Source organism: Vipera ursinii (genome assembly GCF_947247035.1).
Source record: "Vipera ursinii genome assembly, chromosome: 7".
NCBI lineage: Eukaryota > Metazoa > Chordata > Lepidosauria > Squamata > Viperidae > Vipera > Vipera ursinii.
Window position 1 is genome coordinate 47,869,603 of NC_139521.1, and position 25,819 is coordinate 47,895,421.

A 25,819-nucleotide genomic window follows, 5' to 3' on the forward strand; every position below is an offset into this window, starting at 1 on the left:
AACCCAAACTGAAAGGAAGAAATGTTAACACTGTTCTAAAAATTCTTTAATAAGAATTTATGCACTATTTTAAATAGATAAATTCTATAACAATCTTGTTTTTAATTTGCATATGTTCATGTTACCTTTAGTTTTCAGTTCATTTTTCTTAAATAAATTCTAAGAAAAGAAAAATGATACTTTATCTAGTGGGAAAAAAACTTTTGGATGCAATGTGCCACAAATCCCCTCCCTTGTCCACGACAACATTGAAAAATAGCAATCAAACTCGATGCATTTTAGATATATTGTTTACCTATCTGAAAAAATCCATCCCAAGTTTTTATGATGGTAATGTTGTTTGCATTGCTTCCTTCAGTCTGTAAATTAATATCCTGAAACAAATAAAAGGAATAAAATTCCAACCAGTCTTTCGAAAGGAAAGCAACGTCTTCTTGATTACATTTCTCTTATGCAAAAATTAGCTAGAGCTCAATAAAAGTTACCCTGGTCAGTGAGAGTGGATGTTTATTGGTGTTTTTCTTTTTTTAAAAAAATCCTTCTAGGAATACATTTTTGCTATGGCTAATTTCTAATAGGCTGTTCCAAATGAGAAATGTTGCCAAATTGCTGTTTAAGCAGAAACAAATTAGGGGCAGGGAGTACCATATTTTCCGGCGTATAAGACGACCCGGCGTATAAGACGACCCCCGACTTTTAAGAAGATTTTCAAGGTTTTTCGTCTTATACGCCGTAAAATACTTACATGCCAGTTGCCAAGTGTCCGACACAAGCCCGATTCAGCCCCGTCTGATGCAGATGGTGCAAAGCCTCCCTTTTGAAGCCCAAAGGGGCTTTTCCTTCCACCCACCTATTTGAGAGCATATTTGCAGACGGAGCAGCCGCGTGTCTGGAGCCAAGCCCCGCCCAGGAGGCAGTCAGCCAGCTGGGCTCGGAAGACGCGCTGGAGAGGCGGGCTTGGGGCGGCCATGCCGAGGCCGGCTGGCGAGGGCCGCTGTGTGGTCTGCGGGCGAGAGGGTCGCCAGGCCCTCTGGAAGTCCCCGGAAGTTCCTGGAACGGGCTGGCAGGCACGCTCTTCCCTGGCCCGCTGGAAGTCCCCCAAACTTGGAACGGCCTGGCGGCAGGTGGGCACTCCCTCCCCGATCCGCTGGGGAGCGTCTCCCAAAGCCGTCGTGAAGGGAGTGGGAAGGCAGCCAGGGGCAGTGGGCCCCGACACATGGAAACAGCGACCCTCGGTCGGCTCCCCTGAGATTCCCCCCCGACCCCGTCCGCTGAAGCCCGCTCTCCACAAGGGCGGGTGCCCGAAAAATCTCATGAGAGCTTGCCACTACGTTCTCAACCCCCCAAACCCGGCAGCGCTCCTTGATCCGCGGCCACGCCTCCTCCAAAATACCAATGCATTTGATTGGCTCGTCCCCTTCTCGAGGCATTTTATATACGAAGCTCTTCCTGCCCACCTCTAGCAGTGGCCAGTCCATCGGCCTGGTCGCTGGCGAGCTGGCCCGCGGCTAGGGCCGGGGCCCAGGAACAGGTAGCCGGGTGCGGGTGGGGGGAAGGAAAGCCGGGCGCGGGCTTCTGCGGCTGGTTGCAAGGCCGGATGCGGGCGTCTGCCGGGAGAGATAGCGGGTAGCAGGGCGCACTCTGCTTATGCTCATGGGTGAGGGGGAGGGGGAGGGGCTTCCTGCCGCTCCCGGGGTCTGGCGTTTGCAAGGGGGAGGGGAAGGGGCTTAGAGGCTCTTGGGGGCGGGAAGGGAGAGTCACGATGGAGGGGGGACTGGACTAAGGAGGCTTGAAGTTGCTTTGCAAGAACGGGGGACGCTCGACTGATTTATGTTTTTTTTCCGGCGTATAAGACGACCCGGCGTATAAGACGACCCCCCAACTTTTGAGAAGATTTTCATGGGTTCAAAAGTCATCTTATACGCCGGAAAATACGGTAATAATGAAGGGAGCACTGTAATTGTTTGCATTATGTTCATCGTGATATGCAACTGCTACGATAAACTGAAGAAAATTTTAAAAGGCAAATGGTTATCATTCATCAGTATACAGTATTAAAGAAGTTACAGTATATGCTATCTGAAGGATAACAGCCTAATAGATTAGGAATATTGGCTAGAAATATTAAGCAGAAATAAATAAACTTAATAAAATTCTCTCCCTACTTTTACAGAAAAGGTTCACATTCAGATGGGCAGAGATACTTACCTTACTGGGTAAAACTTCTACAGTAGCATTAAACAATATGTCTCTAGGATGCTCAGAATTTCCACTTCTAAATAAGTAACTGCAGAGCAAATTGCATAAAAACATGAGGAAATTTACCATTAATATGAAATTGTGGGCTTCTATTGTGAGACATTTTCAGCTTATTATTCAGAGAAAATACTTCTAGAACAGTTTACAAAAAAAGTGAATTATAGGTAGTTATGAGAAGTCTTGGATGTATTGTTCCATAGGCATAGTTAGGAATATAGCATTAACAAAGATTGGAACTACTCTTAGGCATTACCCAGCAAAGGCATGTAATACTCTCTACATTTGCTATTCTAATTAAAAACATTTCAGATTACACCAGAAGAACAATGGAAGACTGCCTTGCTTATTATCTCACTTGTCAATTTCTCCATTCAAATAACTTCAATCAGAATAGAGCTGGAAGGGACCTTGGAGGTCTTCTAGTCCAACCCCCTGCTCAAGCAGGAGACCCTATCATTTCAGACAAGTAACTCTCCAGTCTCTTTTTCAAAACCTCCAGTGATGAAGCACCCACAACTTCTGACTGTGCAAGCTGTTCCGATGGCTAATTGTCATCACTCTTAGGAAATTTCTTCTTAACTCCAGGTTGCTTCTCTCCTTGATTAATTTCTATCTATTGTTTCTTGTCCTGCCCTCTGGTGCTTTGGAAAATAAGCTGACCCCTCTACTTTGTGGCAACCTCTCAAATACTGGAATACTGCTATCATGTCACCACTATCCTTTTCTCTAGATTAGCCAAACCCAAATCCTGCAACCATTTTTCAGGCCCTTAATCATCTTAGTTGCTCTTCTTTGCACTTTTTCCTAGGTCTCAGCATCTTTTTTGTAATGTGGTAACCAAAACTGGATGCAGTATTCCAGGTGTGGACTTATTAAGGTTTTATAAAGTGGTACTAATACTTCATGTGATTTTCATTCTACGCCTCTGTTTATACAACCAAGAATTGTATTAGCTTTTTTGGCTGCTGCTGCACACTGCTGGCTCATATTTAAGTGATTATCCACTAGGACCCCAAGGTTCCTCTCACGGTTACTGTTTTTGAATCAGGTCTCACCTAATTTATACTTTAACTTTGGTTTTTCCTGCCTCAACATAAAACCTTGCTTTTCTCCACATTAAATTTCATGTTGTTGGATAGGGCCCATTGTTCAAGTCTGTCAAGATCTTTTTGGATCCTTAGCTTGTCTTCTGGGGTGTTGGCTATTCCTGCCAGCTTACTGTCATCTGCAGATTGATGAGTTCCCCTTCTATTCCCTCAACTAAGTCATTTATGAAGATATTGAAGAGTACTGAGCCTAAGATGGGACCTTGTGGTAACCCACTGCTTACTTCCCTCCGTGTAGATATAGTACCAATAAGGACTATTTGTTGGATATGGTTTGTCAGCCAGTTACAAATCCATCTGGTGGTGATGCTGTCTATCCCACATTTTTCTAGCTTACCAAGAAGCAGATTGTAGTCTACTTTGTCAAATGCCTTGCTGAAGTCTAAGTATACTATGTGAACAGCATTTCGCTGGTCTACTAATTTATTCACTTTGTCAAAGAATGAAATAAGATTGGTTTGGCATGATCTGTTTTTAAAACACCCATGCTGGCTTTTATTTATGACTTCATTTATTTCTAGATGTTCACAGATCTGTTTTTTGATTATCTTTTCCAGTATCCTCCCAGGTATTGATGTAAGGCTGATTGGTCTGTAGTTTCCTGGTCTGTTTTCTTTTCCTTTTTTGAAGATGGAAATCACATCAGTGCTTTTCCAATCCTCAGATAATTCCCCGGTATTCCAGGATTTTTGAAAGATATGGTACAATGGTTCTGAGATAACATCTGCCAGCTCCTTCAAAACTCTGGGATATAATCCATCAGGTCCTTGTGATTTATATTCATCAGGATCAGATAGGTGTTCTCTAATGATTTTCTTGCTTATTTTAATTTTTATTTCTAGTCTGTCTTTTACAGTTAGGTTTTTGGTAGGTTGGGCTATAGCTTCTTTTTGCATGAAGACTGATGCAAAGAATGAGGTAAGCAGCTCAGCTTTCTCTCTACTGCCTGTTATTTCCTTGCATTGTCTCTCTGAAGTGGACCTACTGTTTCCTTGACCTTTTTCTTGTTATTTATATGTTGAAAGAAATGTTTTTTATTATCTTTCACAGATGTTGCATTCTGAGCCTTTGCTTTCCTGACTGCATCTTAGCAGAATTGGACTATCTGCTGATATTCTGCCTTAGTTATGTGTCCCTCTTTCCATTTTTTGTACTTGTCCTTTTTGTCTTTCAGTTTATCAGAGAGATCTTTGTGCAACCATGCTGGTTTCTTGTTTTTCTTTTTCAGTGGTATTGTGCTGGACTGTGCTTTGTGATCATTTTTTTTCAGTGTTTCCCATGCTTGTCAAGTTGATTTCCCCTTTAGGAGTTTCATCCATGGAATTTTTGTCAGGCTCTGAGTTTGTTAAAATCAGCTCTTTTAAAATTTAAGACAATGGCTGGAGACAATGGCTGGATTATTTTCTATTACTTGTGTTTGCGTTATATTGAATTCTAATATGATGTGCTCATTCTCACCCAAAGTTCCAGCAACTTCAATTCCCTCTATCACTTCTTCTCTGTTAGTAAGAATTAGGTCGTATAACTTTTCCTCTAGTTCCCTCCTCTATCTTTTGTACATTATATATTGTGTTAATGTATATTATAATTGTACTATAATATATAATATATAGTACTATAATGTACATTATAATTGTATAATATATAAAGGTAAAGGTAAAGGTCACCCCACACATGCATGCTAGTCATTTCCAACTCTAGGGTCCGGTGCTCATCTCCATTTCAAAGCCGAAGAGCCAGAGCGTGTCTGAGGATGTCTCCGTGGTCATGTGGCCAGCATGACTAGACACAACAGCGCATGGAACGCTGTTACCTTCCGACCATACTGGTCCCTATTTTTCTACTTGCATTTTTACATGCTTTCGAACTGCTAGGTTGGCAGAAGCTGGAACGAGTAACAGGCACTCACTCTGCTACGCGGCACTCGGCATTCGACCCGCCAAACTGCCAACCTTCTGATCAACAAGCTCAGCGTCCTAACCCACTGAGCCACCGCGTCCCGCATAATGTATAGTTGTACATTATACGTATCAGAACATTTATTTTCACTTTGAGAAAAATTAAAGTAAGTTAGTTGACCAATTTTGATTAAGAAAAATTTGAGACAAGAAGAAACATTTTGCATCAGGTGATAACTTACCTTATTATTTTCAATGGTTCCTCAAAACTGAACAAGATATAATCTCCAGCTTTAGGAGCAAGTGCCCAAAATATTTCTATTCCATTATAAGCGTTTTCTAGAGTAAACCGCTGAAATACTGTTAAGCTTGTTTTCATTTTTGCAGGAGGGTTAACATGTTCCCTATATAATGATGTTTTGACAAAATCTTTATCCTGTAAAATATAGATGTATGTTCATATGTAAAAACACTATTTTACAAAGTTTTGAGCACAAATTATAATCTTGGAATATAATGAGAATTGGGAATCACCTGCTAAATACAATGTGGGGAAGATTTAGAACTGATACAAAAATAAGTGTCCATTGCTAAGCAAAATAATGAAAAAACAATCAAACCTGCATTGTGATGTCACAACCTAAACCACAACGTTTAAACTCATGTCCTTTCATCAGACTAAGTAAATCATGGGATTTTTTTGTTGCAACATCACAATCTATGTGTCACCACTCCCCACCATCACACACTTATAGTTGTCTGTGAAAGTACCATACTTACTGAGTAATTATAGTCTCCCAAATAATTAGTTGTCCATTTATCAAATTACTGCTTGTCCTACTGATAAGGACAGAAGCAGCTGTTGGAAACAAAGAAATAGGCAGAGGTACAAAAGACTGCAAAGACTTCTGCTGAAGAATGTGGCTGTCCAATTTAATGTGGCTGTCCCATTTAATTTTGTTCCTGTCTTTTTGTCTTTTTCTTTCCGAGTGCTACACTTTTTTTTACCCCATCTCCAGCCTTCCCTTTCTTTTTGTGTATATGACTCTCTTTCTGCATGTCAGAGGAAAAATATTGGCTTATGTAGATAAAACCAATTCAAACAAATAAGCAAACAAATAAATTATAACTGCTTTCAGGGTCCTGTGAATTCACAACGGAGGGAACTAAAGGGAATGCAAATGGAAGATTATTATTGCATGTGTATCACATTTCTGGGTTCCCTGTTTGACACTGTAAGAATGAAATGTCGGAGTCCTCATGGATTAATCTGAACTAGCATAATGTTTCTATATAAATTAGTTTAAATGAAATGAAACATGAGAAATAAAAGCAAGCTAGATAGAAAGTGATCAAGTGTCCAGTTTAGTTGTGTTTATGGCCATTTGTTTGGTAAGCTTCAAATTAGTAAGTTTGCTTTATCTGAAAAGACAAAATCCTAATTCTTGAACAGTTCCTTCCTACCAAACCACAGGAATTTTAAAAGGCCAACTTAAATGCTTCTCTACTGGAGCCCCAATTAATTTTATTTTTCTATGAAAGCTTAATTAAAAGAAATATTTGATTATTTTCAGAAAGAATACAAATTTAAATCAGAAGCAAATAAACAAAAAAGACATCTTACTCTCAACCGCTGTGTTTTTCCAGCTAAAGAAGAATAAAATCCCACATGTTGAAAAAGTGATGGTTTATAACGGATGCGTAAATTAGACTTCTGACTTTCACAATCTTTCTGGAAAGAAAAGCATTTTGTGCCATAAAAACCAGACAATAATATTTAACAGAATTTTATCTGAACATTTATTATTCTCTTACATGCAGTCTTGTAAGAAGAATCGACCAACCCTATTAGTGTGACACTAATAAGCAGAGCTGATGTAATATCAGGCTACAACCACAAGTATTTCTAATGTTCAAGTGGATTTGAAGATTTTCAGCCTTTGTGAGAAAAAAAATATCTGGCTGGGATTAATACCTTACCAGAAATATTAAAATAGTGTGGAAGCAAATGTACAAGCAGGGTTTGTCTAAGGATAAATGTGGGATATGTAAGTAGGATAAATGCCATCAACTTCTAGAACTATTTTCTTACAACTTGTATAGAAAGATAGAATGCATTTATCTTTAATAACTGCATGGGTTACCCTGGCAATAACATCACAGGGAGCAAATCATGAAAATAACTGCACCATACACCCTATGTGCCTTAAAAGCAATGAGTGACTGAAGTTGCCTTCCATGAGCTTTAATCACTCAGCAGAGAATATATCAGACATGTCCTCTGATAGTGAGGCCATCAATGATTTTCAGAAGAACTGGTTGCTAGCAAAGCAATATTCAAATTCTGACTGAGCAAGGGTGGCAAGGATGTAGAGATTATAGAATTTTGCACCAGATCAGCAGTGATTTGCCATCTGCATCATGCAGTTATGGTGTTTACAGATGGAGGGGGACACTAAAATCATCATGTCATGGCATTCAAATGAGTAATGGAAAGATAAACAGAAAAATAATTGAGAAAAGGATGGGGAATTGAGGTGAAGAGAAGATAATGAGAAAAGTGCTAAAGAAATGTCATAAGGCTTAAACTTTGATAAAGTGCATACTAAGTCTACAGATGTTTCAGTTTTGTGCATAAGCACTTACAAAGATGTGAGAAATGTATTAAAAGTTTATGGCTGATTTTAACCAATTTTGCTGGAAAAACAAAACACATTTTCTTGTTTAATGCTGCTCAAGCAATTCATTAAGTTATAATATTAAAAGTAAAAAAAAATGAAAAATCCACGAGAGGTGAAAACTGTCCTGTTTTTTAATAAATATAAATTCTAACCCAAATTTTAATACAAACTACATTTATCAATCCCAATTTTGAAAAGCAACAGGAAAGTATTTGAATCTAAATGGTGTACTGTATTGAATGCACATATTTAGACAAAACAGATTTAAACACTTTTAATTAAAATATTTACCTCCATTTTTTCTAAAGAATTCAAGTTAACAATTAAAAGCAAAACAGGTAGTCTTCAGCTTATGACCACAATTGAGCCCAAAATTTCTGTTGCTAAGTGAAATATTTGTTAAGTGAGCTTTCTTGCAACAGTTGTTAAGTGAATCACTGTAGCCATTAAATTAGTCAAATTGTTAAGTGAATCTGGCTTCTCCATTGACTTTGCTTATCAGAAGATTGCAAAAGGGGTTGGGTTGAAAATATATTAACCATGATGTTGTTATGTCTTTAAGATGTTAATTGGCCAATGGGTGTGTAAGTGTTCTCATGGCCATAAGAGGAAGCTAGGAAGTAGCTTCTCTCTCTCTCTGAATTCACTGATCTCTACTGTTACTGTTTTTGCTCTGCTGTTGGTTTACTACTGTTGTAAACCTGAACTGTGTATTGACCTCTGGACCGGTAAGAAGACTTTGTAGTTTGGATTACTCCTTGGACTGTTGCTATTGTTTATGACCTGGACTGTTTATTTTTGACTGTGCATTTTTGTTCTTACACCACCTTAAAGTAAACTACTTTTTGCTTTTACAACTCAGTGTACTCTTACTGTGTGACTCTTGCTGTTCTCAGTACCCTTCCTTGTCTGTGCAACTCTTTGGTAGCACAAGGAGACCTCTGCACAACAAAATCCTTAACACTGGTTATGAGCCCAGGCCTGTACTGAGAGTTAGTACACACAGTATTCCTAGCTGAGTTTGTGTTAGCTATTTGGTGTAAAATGGCACAAGAACAGTTGTCAGGCATCTCCTGGATAACCCGGTTGGATGGGACAAACTATGTTTCCTGGTCCACGAAATGCTGCTTGCTTTTGCGCAAGGAAGGACTATGGACTGTTGTAAATAACCCACCAGATACTACTGCTTGGGATCCAGATGACGAAGAGGATGCAAAGAAGATAGACGACTTTAAACGTAGCAATGAGAAAGCTCTTTGCATTATGGGACTAACACTGAATGACCAGCAGCTTGTCCATATTCGTGGTGAGGAGTCTGCTGCTAGGTTTTGGGACATTTATGTTCGTGGCAGTGTGGGTGCACATATACACCTTACACGTAAGCTGTTTAGGGCTCGTCTGCAGAAGGATGGAGATATGCTGACCCATTTAAATTACATGAAGGCAACTTTTCAAGAGCTTCATGAAAAGGAGCTGATTTTTTCAGAGTTGCATCAGGTCTACATTATTCTGTCATCTTTGGATGAGAGTTATGATGAGTATGTTTCTTCTTTGGAAGTCCTGACCAGAGAGGAACTGACATTGACTAACATTACTGGAAGACTGCTGGAAGAGTCCAGGAGAAGGCGTGACAGAGACCAGCTGAGAGTGACACAGCCACAAGAGGAGCAGCCATTCTCCACTGCTTACAATGTCAAGAAATGTTATTCTTGTGGGGCTAGAGGGCATATAGCCAAATTCTGTAGAAAGGGTAGAAAACAGAATGTGAATAGCAGTGGGAAGGCTAAGAAGGGCATTGGTTTGGCTGTTTCTGGTGAACCAAAATCCAGAAATAATGAATTGTGGGTTGTTGATAGTGGGGCTTCACAATGCATTACTAAAGTGAAAAAGAGGTTTGTTAATATGAAAAACAGCAATCAATATGTTTCACTGGCAAACGGTTGGAGGATGAAGGCCTCTGGTGAAGGTAATTCCTATTGTCCATGCATTGATGAACAGTTACCTATGTTGTATATACCTAAGCTAAGATTCAACCTGTTATCTGTAAGGGTATTGGTTAAAGTTGGGTTTGTGGTAACATTCAGAGGGGAGCAATGCACTATTGAGAGGAATGGAACCTGTGTAACTGCTAATTTGAAAAATGGTTTATTTGTTCTCACAAGTAACCAGGTTAGTACAGTTAAAGCTAACTCAATATGTGAGAACAAGAAGCCACATGATGAATGTATACATTTATTGCATAGGCAGTTAGGGCATGTAAACTTTAACTCACTACGTAAAACAGTTGAGTTAGTAGAGGGAATTAAACTGAAGCCATGTAGTAAGTATTTGAATTGCAATGCCTGTAATCAGGAAAAGAGTAAGGCAACTCCTGCAAACAGGTTAAACAGCTTCAAAACAACTGTTCCTTTGGAAGTTGTGTTTGCTGATTTAATTGGACCCATGAAACCAAGTTTAGGAGGATCATGTTATATTTTAAGTATATTGGACCACTACTCTCGATATGGATTTTGTTATCTGCTTAAGTCAAAGGCAGACACTTTCCAACAATTTGCAAACTGGCTGAAGTTTGTAGAAAGAAAAGCAAAGAGAAAGGTTCAGTGCATAATTACTGATAATGGTACTGAATTTACAAATAAACGTTTTGTTGATATGCTAGAATCAGCTGGCATTGAGCATAAATGTTCAGCCCCTTATAGGCCTCAACATAATGCATTTGTTGAGAGACGTGGGCAAACGTTACAAGCCATGATGAGAACCATGTTAAAAGATTCTGGCTTAACACATAGACTGTGGGGGGAGGCAGCAAAATGTGCAAACCATGTTCTGAATTTAGTTGTTAATACTTCTACTGGTAAAATACCATGCACTATATGGCATGGTAGAAGACCAAACCTTGATTACCTGCACACATTTGGCACCCCAGCTTGGGTCCACATTCCTGTACAACTCAGGAGTAAAGGCCAACATAGGGCTAGGCAATTATACTTCGTAGGTTATGAAGCTAACCATAGATCCTATCGTTTCTGGGAACGAGGCACAACTAATGTATATAATAGTTCAAGTGCAAAATTCCTTGAGCACATTGGTTGGGATAGGTTAGAGCAAGAAACTGTTAATACTGATCCTCTAGTGTTTGAGGACTCCCATGATAATGTAACTAGTAATGATAATACATCTCCTGTAAATATAAAAGATGAAGAGGAGATAGGGGAGATAAAAGATGAATCAGAGAAAGAGGAAGGAAAGGAGTCAGAAATTCAAAACCCTGTAATTCCTTGGAGTTCAACACGCATCAGACATCCACCTGATCGCTATGAAGCTAGTATAGTATGTCAAGTTAGTGTAGAGCCATCTAACTATGATGAGATCAGGATGTATCCTGAAAAGGAACAGGCATCATGGAAAGCTGCAATGAACAGGGAGTTGAAGTCTTTGCAGGATCTTAAGGTCTATGAGAAAGCAAAACTGCCACCTGGTGAGCAAGCTATAGGTTGTAAATGGATATATAAAATAAAGAAGGGTGTAGATGGGACTGTTACCCATAAGGCACGTTTGGTTGCACAAGGTTTTGCCCAAACTACTGAGGATTATGACGAAGTGTTTGCACCCAGTCTGAGGGCAACTACTTTAAGAGCAGCTTTAGTATGGGCGGCTAAAAACCAATATATGGTTAACCATGTAGATGTTGAAACTGCATATTTACATGCTCCATTGCAACATACTATTTATTTAAGAATACCACCAGGATTGACCAGTGATAGAGACCATGATTGTTGGGAATTAAAGAAAAGCCTCTATGGATTGAAACAATCAGGCTATGAGTGGAATAAATGTTTAGTTAATGAGTTACGTGCAATAGGTTTTGTAGCCAGTAATGCTGATCCTTGTTTGTTTAAAAGAGAACACAATGGAGTGTTATCTTTTCTTTTATTATTCACAGATGATATTGCAATAATAACAAAAACTGAGTTAGAAGCACAAACCATCATTTCAAGATTGCAAAATAAATTCACAATTAGGAATCTTGGGGAAATAAGCCACTATTTGGGGTTAGATATTGTGAAAACGAATAGGGGTTTTAAGGTGTCACAAGCCAGTAAAATATCTCAGTTATTAAAGAGATACAATATGGAAATGTGTAAACCAGCAAAAACTCCGATGGCTATGGATTTTAAGGACACTAATGTTGAGAGTCCTGTATTTGATAAGACTATGTACCAATCTTTGATAGGAAGCCTTATGTATCTTAGTAATTGGACTAGACTTGATATTTCTTACTGTGTAAACCAATTAGCTAGGTACAACAATGATCCAACTGTTAGACACTGGCAATCAGCTAAACGAGTATTAAGGTATTTGAAGCAGACTATTCACTACTCGTTATATTTAGAGCAAAATCGTGAGTTAATCCTTACTGCATATGCAGATGCGAGTTTTGCCTCTGATACAAGCACTTGTAAATCTACCTCAGGGTTGGCTATAATGTTGGGTGATTCTTTGATTGGATGGAAGTCCATTAGACAAAAACACATCAGCTTATCTACAATGGAGGCTGAGTTTTCATGTCTTTCAGTGTTATGTACAGAACTGTTAGTGTACAAACAATTATTGTTAGATATGGGTTTAAATGTAAATGATCCATTCATTGTATATGAGGACAATCAAGCTGCGATAAAGATGGCAAATAATGCTGCAGTAAGAACAAGATCTAAACATACTGATCTTCGTTATTTGAATGTCAGACAATGTGTCAAAGAGAAATTAATACAGCTAGAGTATTGTTCATCTGATGTAAATATTGCAGACCATTTTACGAAGGTACAAAGTGCTGTGAAACACAATGCTAATTGTGAAAGAATGTGCATAAGATTGTAAGAGTTATATATTATTCTACCCAAAGGGGAGAATGTTAGGCATATGGTGTTAGCCTACAATGTTGGGTTGAAAATATATTAACCATGATGTTGTTATGTCTTTAAGATGTTAATTGGCCAATGGGTGTGTAAGTGTTCTCATGGCCATAAGAGGAAGCTAGGAAGTAGCTTCTCTCTCTCTCTGAATTCACTGATCTCTACTGTTACTGTTTTTGCTCTGCTGTTGGTTTACTACTGTTGTAAACCTGAACTGTGTATTGACCTCTGGACCGGTAAGAAGACTTTGTAGTTTGGATTACTCCTTAGACTGTTGCTATTGTTTATGACCTGGACTGTTTATTTTTGACTGTGCATTTTTGTTCTTACACCACCTTAAAGTAAACTACTTTTTGCTTTTACAACTCAGTGTACTCTTACTGTGTGACTCTTGCTGTTCTCAGTACCCTTCCTTGTCTGTGCAACTCTTTGGTAGCACAAGGAGACCTCTGCACAACAAAATCCTTAACAACGTAACCCCAGGACACTGCAACAGTCATAAATATGAGTCAATTGCCAAGCGTCTGAATTTTGATCACATGATCATGGGATTCTACGACAGTTATAAGTCACTTTTTTCAGTGCCATTGTAACTCTTGAGTCACTAAATGAACTGTTCTAAGTCAAGGACTGCCTGTACAAATGGAATAATAAATACTATGAAGTTACACAATTCCAAATAACCAATACTGTAAATTAAAATGGAATTTATTAACCAGCTTGAAGGAGGAATGCAGCCTACGTTTGATCATAGCACAGGATACATTTATATTTTCAGTATAATAAAGCATGCATTTTTAATTATACAATGACCTAATTATTGACATTAAGATTTCAGGAAACTGGTTAACTTACAAATCAGTTTTAATACAAAATGGTATAATCAAACATTTTTCCTTAAAAGTGTCTCTCTTGTTTTTGTTTTGTGTGTGTCCATGTGTCTGTATATATACATATAGATAGTTAATAAATAAAATAAAATAAAATACTTACTCTGTTTTTCTCTGGATTACAAACTTTAACTGAAATTAAGTGGTCTAGTAGCCAGTCAATTGGTTTATTTTTGTAGAACATTAAAAAAAAATCTACTATCAGTGGTAAGTCTTTGCATCGGAATAATTTTCCTGAAAATACAATTTTTTTTAAAAAAGGGAAAAGAAAATCATAATTTTATTTACAACACAACAATATATTAACTTTATTGTCTATCCATTACTAAAAAGTCGGATCAAGATTTAGTTACATTTAGTCTATTAATTACATTTATATAATTCAAGTTCTATTGTTTTAAATACTTTAGAGTATGGCAAAATCTGTTCTCACTGTATTGTCTATAAAAATTTCATTTTATCTGAAGAATAGAAAATAGTAATGACTCTAGTAATTTGGGCAAGCATTGAAATATTAACACAATTAATAATTTCATGTGTTCATTGCCCCTCATTTGTATTGATTCTGATCTCCTTGTGTTTGAAAGAATGTTTCACATTTTTATCTGATAAAATAGCAGCTACTCTTCGTTTTTGCCTCCCAGATCCAAACAGAGAGGTTTTAATTCCCCCCCCCTCATTTTTAAGATTCTTTTAGATCAGACATGTCAAATACAAGACCTGGGGGGTGGATGCGGCCCGCAAAGTGGTTTCATGTGGCCCGCGAAGCCATCTTGGAAACAATGAGGGACCGGCCCCCAGTGCCTTGGCCCTGGCCCAGAGACCCTCCTTCTGCCAGAGACCCTCAGATCTGTCCCACTCCTGCCTGGGCCCCCATAGGCATCCTTGATGCAAATGATGTAGAGCTGGCCACACCCACGCAGTACGCCATACGCACTCTAGCCATGCCCACCCAGTAGGCCACGCCCACCCTGGTCATACCCACCCGGCCCCCTGAGGGCAACCGCAATGCTGATGCAGCCCTCAATGAAATTGAGTTTGACACACCTGTTTTAGATTGTTTAGTTTATTTTATTATTGTACAATGGCATAGGATAATGATAATTCCATTTTTAATTACATCTCTCTTGTTTTGTAACATTTCTGGCTACTTTTGCTTCCTAAACTGAAAAAAGTGAAAGCAGTACCCTAATGTCTTCACTTAGCATTCAATTGAAATATGAGACGTTACAGAAGGCTAGAGAGATTATTCACTGGGAAAAGACAAGCTACTCAAACACATATAGCTGCTCAGCACTTAGGTAAATGCATGACTATCAAAACCAGTGAACACTAAATATTGGATGTTCCCACTCTGACAACTGATGAAAATAGCAGCCATTTTTTCTTTTCTTTTAATATGCTTTTTCTGGCATTTAGAAATCAGGTGCAGAAGAGGGGGGGGGGGGTTAGGATAAAAGCTCAACCTCAGCTACCCATAATAATAACACTGCTTTGTGGGAATCCAAGGATGAGCTGATAATGTTTTGGCAGGCTAAGGAGCTGGGGAGAAAGCCTGCATTTTAGGCTAATTGGAGAATGTGATATATGACAGCTTAATGGGGGTGGGAATTGCAGTTTGTTACTTTGTATGGGGGGGAAGAGAATTTAGTTTTTGGGTACAACCATGTAGTGCCAATACTTTGTTTCCTGAATAAAATGTAATTTAAGGAAGAATTTTTGCCTTGAAGTTCTTTTGATGGATTTCATCTATCGGAACTATGACAACCAGCCCATGAAGATCTAAATAAACTTTAAATTCTCTCCTAAAATTCAAAACCACAAGGGTTTTTTAGAATGAGAAGGTTAAAAAAAGGCAGATATAACATTCAGCCTATCTTTATATTCATTTTATCAAATATAATTATTAAATATCTCTATTATCAACAAGGATAAAAGATAAATGATGGAGACTTTTTAAAATAATGTATTATACTATGCTTATAGTTCTTGGATGAGATCTAGGAAACTCATTACACAACTCCACCAGTTATTTTCTTTCACGATCCTCTGGAAATTCCATAATCCATGTAGAAAGTGTTGGGATGTTTTTCTTTTTTGAAGCACATTGATTTTTACACGAAAAGCCTACATTTTTATAATGAATAAGCCTTATTGAATTCCATGATATTTACCTATTAATGCATACATAACATAGACTGAAAGAGTAATTCAAGTACAAAAATACCTGATTTGGAATAACATTTTATTGGATTGTTGTTTGCTGCCCAGAGGGCTTTTAGTGAGATAGGTAGCCATACAAATTTGATTAATAAATAAAAAAATATTGTGAAAAATGGCCACAATATTTAAATATTTAATATATTAATTAATTAAATTAATATAAAATTAATAATATAATTTTGCTGCTGATGGATAGAAAATGCATTATCATCCACTTATATTCTTATTTAGGCTGATCTTGGTGGACTCTTGACAATATCTATTTTTTATTTATTAAATTTATATAGTGTACTTACCAATAAACCCAAGCTGAGAAAACTCAAGAACTATCCATTCCTGTGATATCTTTTGTTCAATAAAGTCATTTATTGTATATAAATAGCGAGGGTTGGCCACAATATCATCTTCTAGCTGAAAAAGATTGTTTTTTAAAAATTTTTATTGATTTTCTAATATTACAATTATATCTTTGTAAAGCAACATGGCGGCTGAGTTACAATAATTCAATTACATACAATTAGTACAAATCTCAAACCATTACAGTAAATATTTCCTCTTTTCCCCTTAATATGTGCTGTCTCATATTTAAGTTATTCTATCAATCAAATGAAAAATAACTTTCTTACATTTATTAATAATTTTTAGTTTATATATATCTTAATTGTTTTAACATTCAGTCTTTTAGACATTCAATAACCTAGTGAATTTTTTCCAATTTTAATTTCCATTAATATTTAAATTTAACATTTAATATTTATCATTTCCAAGTTTTAAATGACCTCAATTCCCTTTGTCACAATTCCTCACAACATCTGGTGTTCAGGATACACATCTTATCTATTTAAATTCTCACTATCTGCATCAAGAAATTAATAAGACAATATAATATTCTTATTTTCTAATAATTTCCAAATATCTTAAATTCAGTAAGCAAAATTTCTTTTATTTCAACATTTAGTACTTCCTCTCTCTTCCTCTTTGTATCTACTGTCTCATATTTAAGCTAATAATTTTCATTCTTACCGCTACATCAAGACATATTTATTACATTCATCAATACGTTTTTAGCTTATATATATCTTAATCACCTTTACATAACCTTTATAAGCAAATCAATATTCAAATTTAACTGTTAATATTTATACTTCTAAATTTTAAATAACCAAGGTTTTCTTTATCTCCAATTCATAACAATATCTTATATTCAAAGTACACATCTTATCCATTTTGAGTAAATTCTATTTTAAATCTCATATTTAGGTCAAACCCCATTCGTCTTCAGTCTTATTCTAGCTTTCTTTCTTTGCCAAATCATCTTACATGTCCATGCTTTTGAGTTGTCAAACAAATCTCCTTGTATTGTTATATGTATTATTTGGCATGAAAAAACCCATCCAGTCACCTTTTTTTTTTTTTTGAGAAGGCTAGCAGGTGTGGCAGGTCTGGCAGGTCATTTCTTTTATTTTTCCATCTCAACATAGTTGTCCTAAACCAGGGGTCGGCAACCTAAAAAAGAAAAAGAGCCACTGGGAACCGGTTCCATCACAAATTAAAAAAAGAGGGAGCCGCGTGCGTGTGTCCATGCACGCGCATGCGCAAAAAGGTTTTTTGCGCATGCGCGGACGCACGCGGCTGCCATTTTTTTAAAAATGAGATGGAACCGGTTCCCGGTTGCCCGATGGCGACGGCCCGTCTGCAAAGCTGCCGCTTTCGGCAGCTTTGCAGACGGGCCGTGGCAGCTTCCTCAAAGAGCGGCGCCCCTGCCCATTCCGAGAGGTGCGCGCGCACCTCTCCAAATGACCGGAGTTGCGCGCGCACCTCCCCAAACCTTTGGGGAGGTGCGCGCGTACCTCCGTGTGAAGGGGCAGCGGCGCCGCTCTTTCGGCAGCTTCACAGACGGGCCGCGGCGGGCTTCCTGAAAGAGCGGCACCGCTGCCCATTCGCGCGGAGGTACGCGCGCACCTCTCCAAAGGTTTGGGGAGGTGCGCGCGCACCTCCGCCCATTCGGGGAGGTGCGCGTGCACCTCTCCAAACGGGCGGTGCCACTCTCCATTTGGAGAGGTGCGCGCGCACCACTGCCCGTTGGAAGAGGTGCGCGCGCACCGGGCGGCTCCGGAGCCGCAGGTTGCCGACCTGTGTCCTAAACTGTTTATCATCTCTTCCATCTTTTCCTCTTCTTGATCCTCGGGTTCCTTCTGATTGATATAGGAAGTTTTTTCCTCTTTCCATATTGTCAGTTTCTTTTCTGGATTTTCCATTATCTGTGCTTGTTGTGCCGTTAAATCTTCTGTCTTGATATTTAATTGTTCCACTTTTTTAGTTGTATTCTGTATAGTTAATTTTTTAGCTGTAGTCAAAGTTTGAGTTTGCATATCCAGGCTGCTTTCTTGTTCTTTTCTGAAGGCTCTTATTTCATCACCAGCTGTAAGAAGGGTTTGATAAGTTGCTTTCAACATAGAAAGAATTTGTTCCTGATCTTCATCCATTTGAAAAGTCTGTTCCTGATCTTCTTTCATAATGATGTATTAGACTAGAAGATTTTACAGATTTTTTCTTTTTTTCAGTAAATAGAAAGCACAGCTGAATTTCTCACAGCTGGTATTTCAAGGTTGCATGAATGTTATCTGTTTTCTGGGCTGTCAGCCAAGTCTCTTTTAGACAATAACAAGTTGAAGTATCAGGTTTAGCCACAAGATGTCACCCCTACCAGTTGAAATTTTCCTTTGAGTCCCAAAGTCATTTTAATTCTTTTCAGTTTTGCTTCTATTTTATAAGGAAAGACCCAGATCTTCAGTAAAAATAGAAAGTAAAAAATAGAAAATCTTTTAGTCCACAAACGTTAGGAAATAAAATTCTGATTGGAATTCAGTTATTTTTTTCAACGTTTTAAACTCCCCTGTGTGATCAGTCGCTGCTGTTTCTAGAGGGAGGGCTAAAATCTCCCTTCCCTCTCCACAGGGGGGAAAATGCTTTAGCAACTCATACAGGTCAAAAAATAATAATTAGGATTTAAGAGAGTTAGATCTCACCCAGTCTCTTCCATGCTGCTTTAAAATTGCCTGATGGTAAGTGCGACTTTGGCTGTCTGCAGCCTAGTGATGGGCCATATTGCTATGGCCGGTCTTTTGTCCGCCAGTTTGGAGGGTTGCACCGGCTCTAGCGGGAGAGCTACTGCTCTGCCTAGATCCAGCAAGGGTCCCTCCTTGCTGATTGCCCCTACAGGGCATTGTATATTGGGAAACAGATACAGTATGTACATTATCAATAAAGCTGATTTCCAGGAACCACTAAAATGATGTTAATGTCAAGATTCAACTAATACCCTGATAAAATATTAAGAATAATAGTAAAACATTGATGTATGTATGAACATAACATATAAATAAATTATATGGGATGAAATTAATTGCCAGTGACAAGTATGGAAATGACATGATAGCTAGGAGGGCAATCTAGGAGTGCAATCCTTGAAGGATTCCCTGCCAAACAGCACATGGGAATATTATTATCAACAGAGAGGATCCACCACACATTGGCAGGGCCACAGTCATGTATATGAAAGCTTACACAAACATATTTCTAATGGCAATATACCACTTCCATTATGAATAAAATAGGATATTCTTACCCTGAAGCAAATTTGCACTTGCTATTTAAGCTATTCCTGTTTGGTGCTCAGGCTGGCTTGACTCTAAGCTGTTTTTAGAAAACCTTGTCCAGACTGACAACAGTTCACAAGCTATTCAGTCCATATTACAGTTTACCATATACTCCCACAAGAAAATTCCTCTACTGTGGCGCCTTCCCACCTGCCTGCTCTAGAAACAATTGTCAATCCACCTGCTTTGTTAGGAGATCCTTTTGGACATGTATACTTTTATATAGTATATGTGTACAAAATCAATATATAAAACTGACTTTACATATATATGAAGTTAGAATATCCTAATCTACATACATGCAGAAAAAGCTTTGAAAACCTAATTTTGTACTATTATGTTTCTTTCTTTTACATTTTCTCTACCACAAATACTGTAATAGCATAGTGCAGTAGTTAAAGCATCTTCCTGGTAAATATAAGGTTATTGGAGAAAAAAAATCAGTCTGAGGTAATTACCCCCTGACAGTGATGAATGGTGAAGGGACGCCTTGTAGCTGGCAGACAAGCTATTTAATAGGCTATGCCCATTTGAAGCTACTTCTTTTTATTTGGTGCCTACCTCCAAACCTAGATAACTACTGTCCCTTTCTTGGGATAACAGATAAGTTCATGTCGAGAAAATTGGAAAAGGTTATGAAGCCAGAAGGGAGATTATATGCTTGATATTTGGATCTATGCCACAGCCAAATCTCATGTTAGCTATAATCCAATCTTGTCAATATTATTCTACTTTCTCCAAAATGTGTCCTGTTTATTTAACAAACCTCCTGCCTTTCGTTCTTTTCCACTAAAAGGTGAATTGAATGGTGGCAGGCCAATGCTTCTGTTAACTTTAACAACCTGATCAGCCCAACCTTGAATTACCACAGTATTAAAAACAAAGAATCCTGTGGCATATTAAAAGCTAAAGAAGTTTATTTTTATCACTTAAGCTTTTGTGAATCACAGTCCGACAAATTGGTTAGTCTTTTTTTTTATCCCGTAATGTCCACCCTAAGGCTGGTGCTTCAAACAGTAACATGACTACCACTCTGAAAACAAAATAATATTTGTTCCTTTGTAATACCTTAATATTTTTAATTGAGCATTAACTGCACAAATATAAGCTTCTCATGAAACAGTGTGTCAAGTCAGCTTCTGAAATGGAATACGACTTAAATGTTCCTGATTGTTGGCTCAGGTTCTGAATCAAGATACTAAAAGCTAATGAAGTTTTTAATGTTTTCATTTTACCTCCCTTGAGTGTTGATAAGAAACACTTTCTAGGCCCTACTGAATCAGAGCTCCTCAAAAATGCTTTCAGCTTTGAAATGCACAATTATCTCAGAATGAGGGAGGCCTGAAAGGAGACCGATAATAATTACATTTCACCCTAGGTGAGGAGGGATTTGGTTGCTTGCACTTATGGCTCCCATACCCTCATTATCTATTCCTTGGCAGAGTTAAAAGTCTCTCAAAGGCCCCTGTGGACTCAAGAAAACATGAATGACTGCATGACCTGAAAATATTGACACAAATTTCTCTAAACCACTCTCAAACTTTTATTAATTAATAACGCAATTGCTAGATTGTTCTTTTAAAAAGGGGGGGGAAATAGCTTGCATGTCTTAAATTGCTTCCTAGCACAACTAAAAGGAAAAGAAGTAGCAACCAGTTCTATTCTCATTCCCACCCTCCTATCTATTAGAAAAGGATTCTCACTTACACATATATTCCAGATTTAAAGAAAATATAGCATGGGAATAAATACCCTTTTAATCTCTCTTCCCATGTAAAGAAAAACAATGACAAACTTCTTCCAGAACTCAGCTCTTCATTTCCCAGTTCATTTTGGTCATATTTTTACTTCTACTATATTTGTAATATATGTGACAGGAAAATGAATGTACTGTTTTTTTTCAGAATCTCATAATATTTTTTGTCAAGATGGTAGCCCATCCCTTTTTCCCCTAACTAGTTTCACTTACTAGCTTCATTTAATGTGATTCATACCTTCCTTATTTTGGCTTTATAGAGCACAGCATTCTCTATTACTAAAATGTTTTTATTTTTCAATCACTTGTTTTGTTTTCTTGTGGTCCACTTTCCAGGCCTTTCTGAAGTGGCAGATATCATGCTTAGGGTAACACTACTAATTAAGGCTCACATGAAGGCACGCACTGCAAGTTTTAAGCAGCAGCAAGGAATGGTTCTTGTCCTCAGTAATTGCTATTGCTAAGCACATTGATTTGTGCTTTAAATTGTAATCCGCCCTGAGTCTTCGGAGAAGGGCGGGATATAAATGGGATTAACAAAAAAATAATAACTGTAGCTTTGAGGGCTTGCATGATTATGAAAATCAGGCAAAGAAAGCATTTAAGGTAAACTTAGTTCTCATTCTTTTTAATGACCACTTGTTCAGTGACCATTTGAATTTACAACAGTACTGAACTAGTAATACCCACAACTTGTTTTCATACTTAACAACAGTTGCAGCATCCCTGTGGTCAGTTGATTATGATTTAGACATTGGGTGATTGGTTCACAGTTATGACATTGCAGCATGCTACGGTCATGTGATCACAGTTTGTGACTTTCACTGCTGGCTTCTGACAAGTAAAGTCAACAGGGAAGCCAGCAGGAGGTCACAAGTGACAACCATGTGATGTTGTACAAGATTTGCTTAATGACTGCAACTGGAAATGCTGGAACTGCCATCAATGATCAGCACAGTCACATGATATTATGCTTTATGACCACATCGCTTAGCAATAGAAATTCTCGTCCCACTTATTGTTAAATGAAGAGTTCCTGTAATACATTCAACAGCGTCCACAGCAAATCATAGTGAAACCAAGATAACGTAGTGTGAAAAAATCAAAAGCAAGCAGCATATGTTGTACCATTTGTGCAATTTAACAAACAAATTTCACTAGTAGGAAACACCCCCCCACAGATTGCCCCTATGGAAGAAAAAAATGTATAGGGAGATACCCTCTGTTCCTACCATCAAAAAAATGATTGTTGGCCCATATTGACAATGGAGCAATAGGGTAGGGCAAATAATTTCATAGGAAATTATTCCCATTACATACCCCAATACAACTGTTAATAAAAACAAGTCTGGAGCCCATCCCAGCCCCAGATCAAAGATGAATCCTACCACTTAGGAGTAGTGGTGAAATCTGAGTACGGTAACTAGATCTACTGTAGCTCCAAACAGTATTTCTCCTAAAGATTCAAATTGATAATCCATTGTGGAAATTTTAAATGACGGGTAGCCCAAGCTACTCAGTGGCCAAGGATCTGTCATTAGCATTTGATCTTGATTATTGCCCAGAAAATACTTGAGAAAGCCAGATGCTGATATAAAAGACAACTTTTCCCAGTCTGGTATCCTCAAAAACTCCTAAAACTATGAGATGATATGACCAAAGATTGAATTAGGCTGATATAAACCAGTAGTTTATCAAATAGCTGCACCACCAAGAACCATATTCCTTTGAAAACACAGTAGTGATTCTAATCAAGCCAGCAGCCAACTAACTACAGATCATGTTCTACTTATGGATTATGTTCCAAAAGGCCTTTTGTAAATCCATTTTATCCACAAGCCCAACAAGCATAAGAAACATGCAGTTCTTACCTTACATAAGGAATAGCATCAGGGTAAAACCTGATAGCGTCCACAACTCCAACCTAGAAGTTAGAAAGGCAGGAAAGGATTAGTGTGCCAGGCTGGAGTTGTGGACAACATCAGGTTTTACCACAATGCTGTTGCTTATGTAAGGTAAGAACTATACTACGCCTATTCACTGCAACCTAAAAGGTCTTGGATGTCAAGGGAAGGTGGGAAAGTTTCCAATGCACTACATACATATTTTCCATCTTTTTCCAAGTCTTGGATATGGACAGGTTTGTTCATATTGGCAAAAGCTCGCAACCTGACAGTTCATTAGGAATATCTGTACATCTCTTGTCCAACATTCTCAATACACTAGATTCATATATTCAATTCCTTTATTAAACATTCATGTGAATAATAAACATGAACATGATTCTGCTAACCTAGCAACAGGCACTTCCAAGTTATTTAATAAGAAAACTAAAACTAACTGGTCGCGCAGGTGAATGATCTCTGGCGGACTCGGGACAGGGGTTGTTCCTCTGTCCTAGTCCTATTAGACCTCTCAGTGGCTTTCGATACCATCGACCATGGTATCTTACTGTGGCGTTTCAGGGGGTTGGGAGTGGGGGGCACTGTTTTCCAGTGGTTCTCCTCCTACCTCCTGGGACGTTCGCAGTCGGTGCTGACAGGAGGGCAGAGGTTGGCCTCAAGGCCTCTCGTTTGTGGAGTTCCTCAGGGGTCGGTCCTCTCGCCTCTCCTGTTCAACATCTATATGAAGCCGCTGGGTGAGATCATTTGTGGTTTTGGAATGGGGTATCATCAGTACGCTGATGATACCCAGCTTTTCATCTCTACCCCAAACCACCCCAGTGATGCCCTCGATGTGATGTCCCGTTGCCTAGAGGTGGTTCGGGTCTGAATGGGGAGGAACAGGCTTCGGCTCAATCCCGACAAGACCAAGTGGTTGTATGTTCCGGCATCTCGGGAAATTCAGTCTATTCCATCTTTAACCATGGGGGGTGAGGTGTTACCCCCCGTAGATAGGGCTCGCAACTTGGGTGTCCTCCTGGACTCACAGCTCAGTTTGGAAGACCATGTAGGAGCTGTGACCAGGGGGGCTTTTGCCCAGGTTCGCCTGGTGTGCCAGTTGTGACCCTATCTGGACCGGGATGCCCTGCATACAGTCACTCTTGCGCTCGTGACCTCTCGTATAGACTGTAATGCTCTGTACATGGGGCTGCCCTTGAGGACCACTCGGAGGCTTCAGCTGGTGCAGAATGCGGCCACACGAGTTGTGATGGGGGTCTCCCGATACTCTCATGTAACACCTCTTCTCTGCAAGCTGCATTGGCTTCCAGTTGCCATCCAGGTGAGATTCAAGGTGCTGGTGATTACCTATAAAGCCCTAAATGGCATGGGTCCGGATTACTTACGGGAGCACCTGCTGCTGGCGTCATCTTCCCTTTGTCCTGTGCGCTCCCACAGAGAGGGCCTCCTCAGGGTGCCGTCGGTCAGAGAGTGTTGGCTTGTGGCCCCCAGGGGGACGGCATTCTCTGTGGGCGCGCCAGCCCTTTGGAATCAATTACCGGCTGAGCTCCGGGTGGCTCCCGACCTTCACTCTTTCCACCGTGATCTGAAAACCTATTTATTTGAACAGGCCGGCCTGGTTTAAGGGTTTGGGGTATTTTTAATTATTTATTGTTAGGGCTTAATTAATTTAATTTTACTTTTAACTTTTGTAAACTTTTGTAGTGCTTTTATTGTCCTGTACACCACCCTGAGTGCTTCGGGATAAGGGCGGTATAGAAATTCAATTATAAATAAATAAAATAAAGATTGTAGAATCCAGGCATATAATCTTGCACAATTTAGACAGTGTAACCATATATATAGTCATGGAAACATACCTGTAAATAATACGTTCCTTTTTGTTGGGCATACATCATTAAGAAACTATAATCCAAATTCTGTTTTGTTCTCCATCTAAACAAAAAAAATCATGAAATTTTTAAATACAAATCTATACTTATATTTTCTTTATGTGTAAAGTCAAATAATTTTATGCTGAAACCCATTCAAATTATTTTGCTAGGTAGAATTCAGAATGGAAATTGCTTTGTTTATTTTTAATGGAAGAGGAATAATGTAGAAAATAACCCTATTGAGTCTTCTGAATGTTAGCAGCTTTCAGTACTATCAAGAATTATATTTTCACTGTCAGAAATTATAGGCACTGTGATAGGATGGGTCTATTCCTACCTAACTTGGGCATTTCAGAAAACAGATTCTTTATTATTCAGCCAATATTATCTTTCAGAATTCTTCTATAAAATTTTCCTAAAATTTAATTTCTTCATTAATCTTCTGTGATATTTAGTTTGTATACACAGAATGAAATCTCTACATGAAAAATACTGGGGGACCCTCATTTTATGATAACAAATAAACCAGCATTCTGTCTTATCCATGGTCTAGAATAGGGGTGTCAAACTCAATTTCACTGAGGGCTGCATCAGCATTGTGGTGCCCTCAGGGAGGCTGGGTGGGCGTGGCCCACTGGGTGCGATGGTGACAGTAGATT

At 38.6% G+C, this 25,819-nt stretch overlaps 1 protein-coding gene across 1 annotated transcript in view; it reads right to left on the reverse strand.

The window, feature by feature from the left end:
• Positions 1–25,819, reverse strand: part of MGAT4D (MGAT4 family member D) — a gene marked incomplete at both ends in the record, with an annotated part of 57,334 nt that overhangs the window by 6,807 nt on the left and 24,708 nt on the right. The window contains 6 exons of the mRNA XM_083368029.1: positions 2,209–2,287; positions 5,506–5,699; positions 6,888–6,995; positions 13,851–13,981; positions 16,267–16,381; positions 25,146–25,221. Coding sequence (XP_083224155.1) covers positions 2,209–2,287; positions 5,506–5,699; positions 6,888–6,995; positions 13,851–13,981; positions 16,267–16,381; positions 25,146–25,221 — 703 coding nt within the window. The remainder of the gene's footprint in view (positions 1–2,208; positions 2,288–5,505; positions 5,700–6,887; positions 6,996–13,850; positions 13,982–16,266; positions 16,382–25,145; positions 25,222–25,819) is intronic.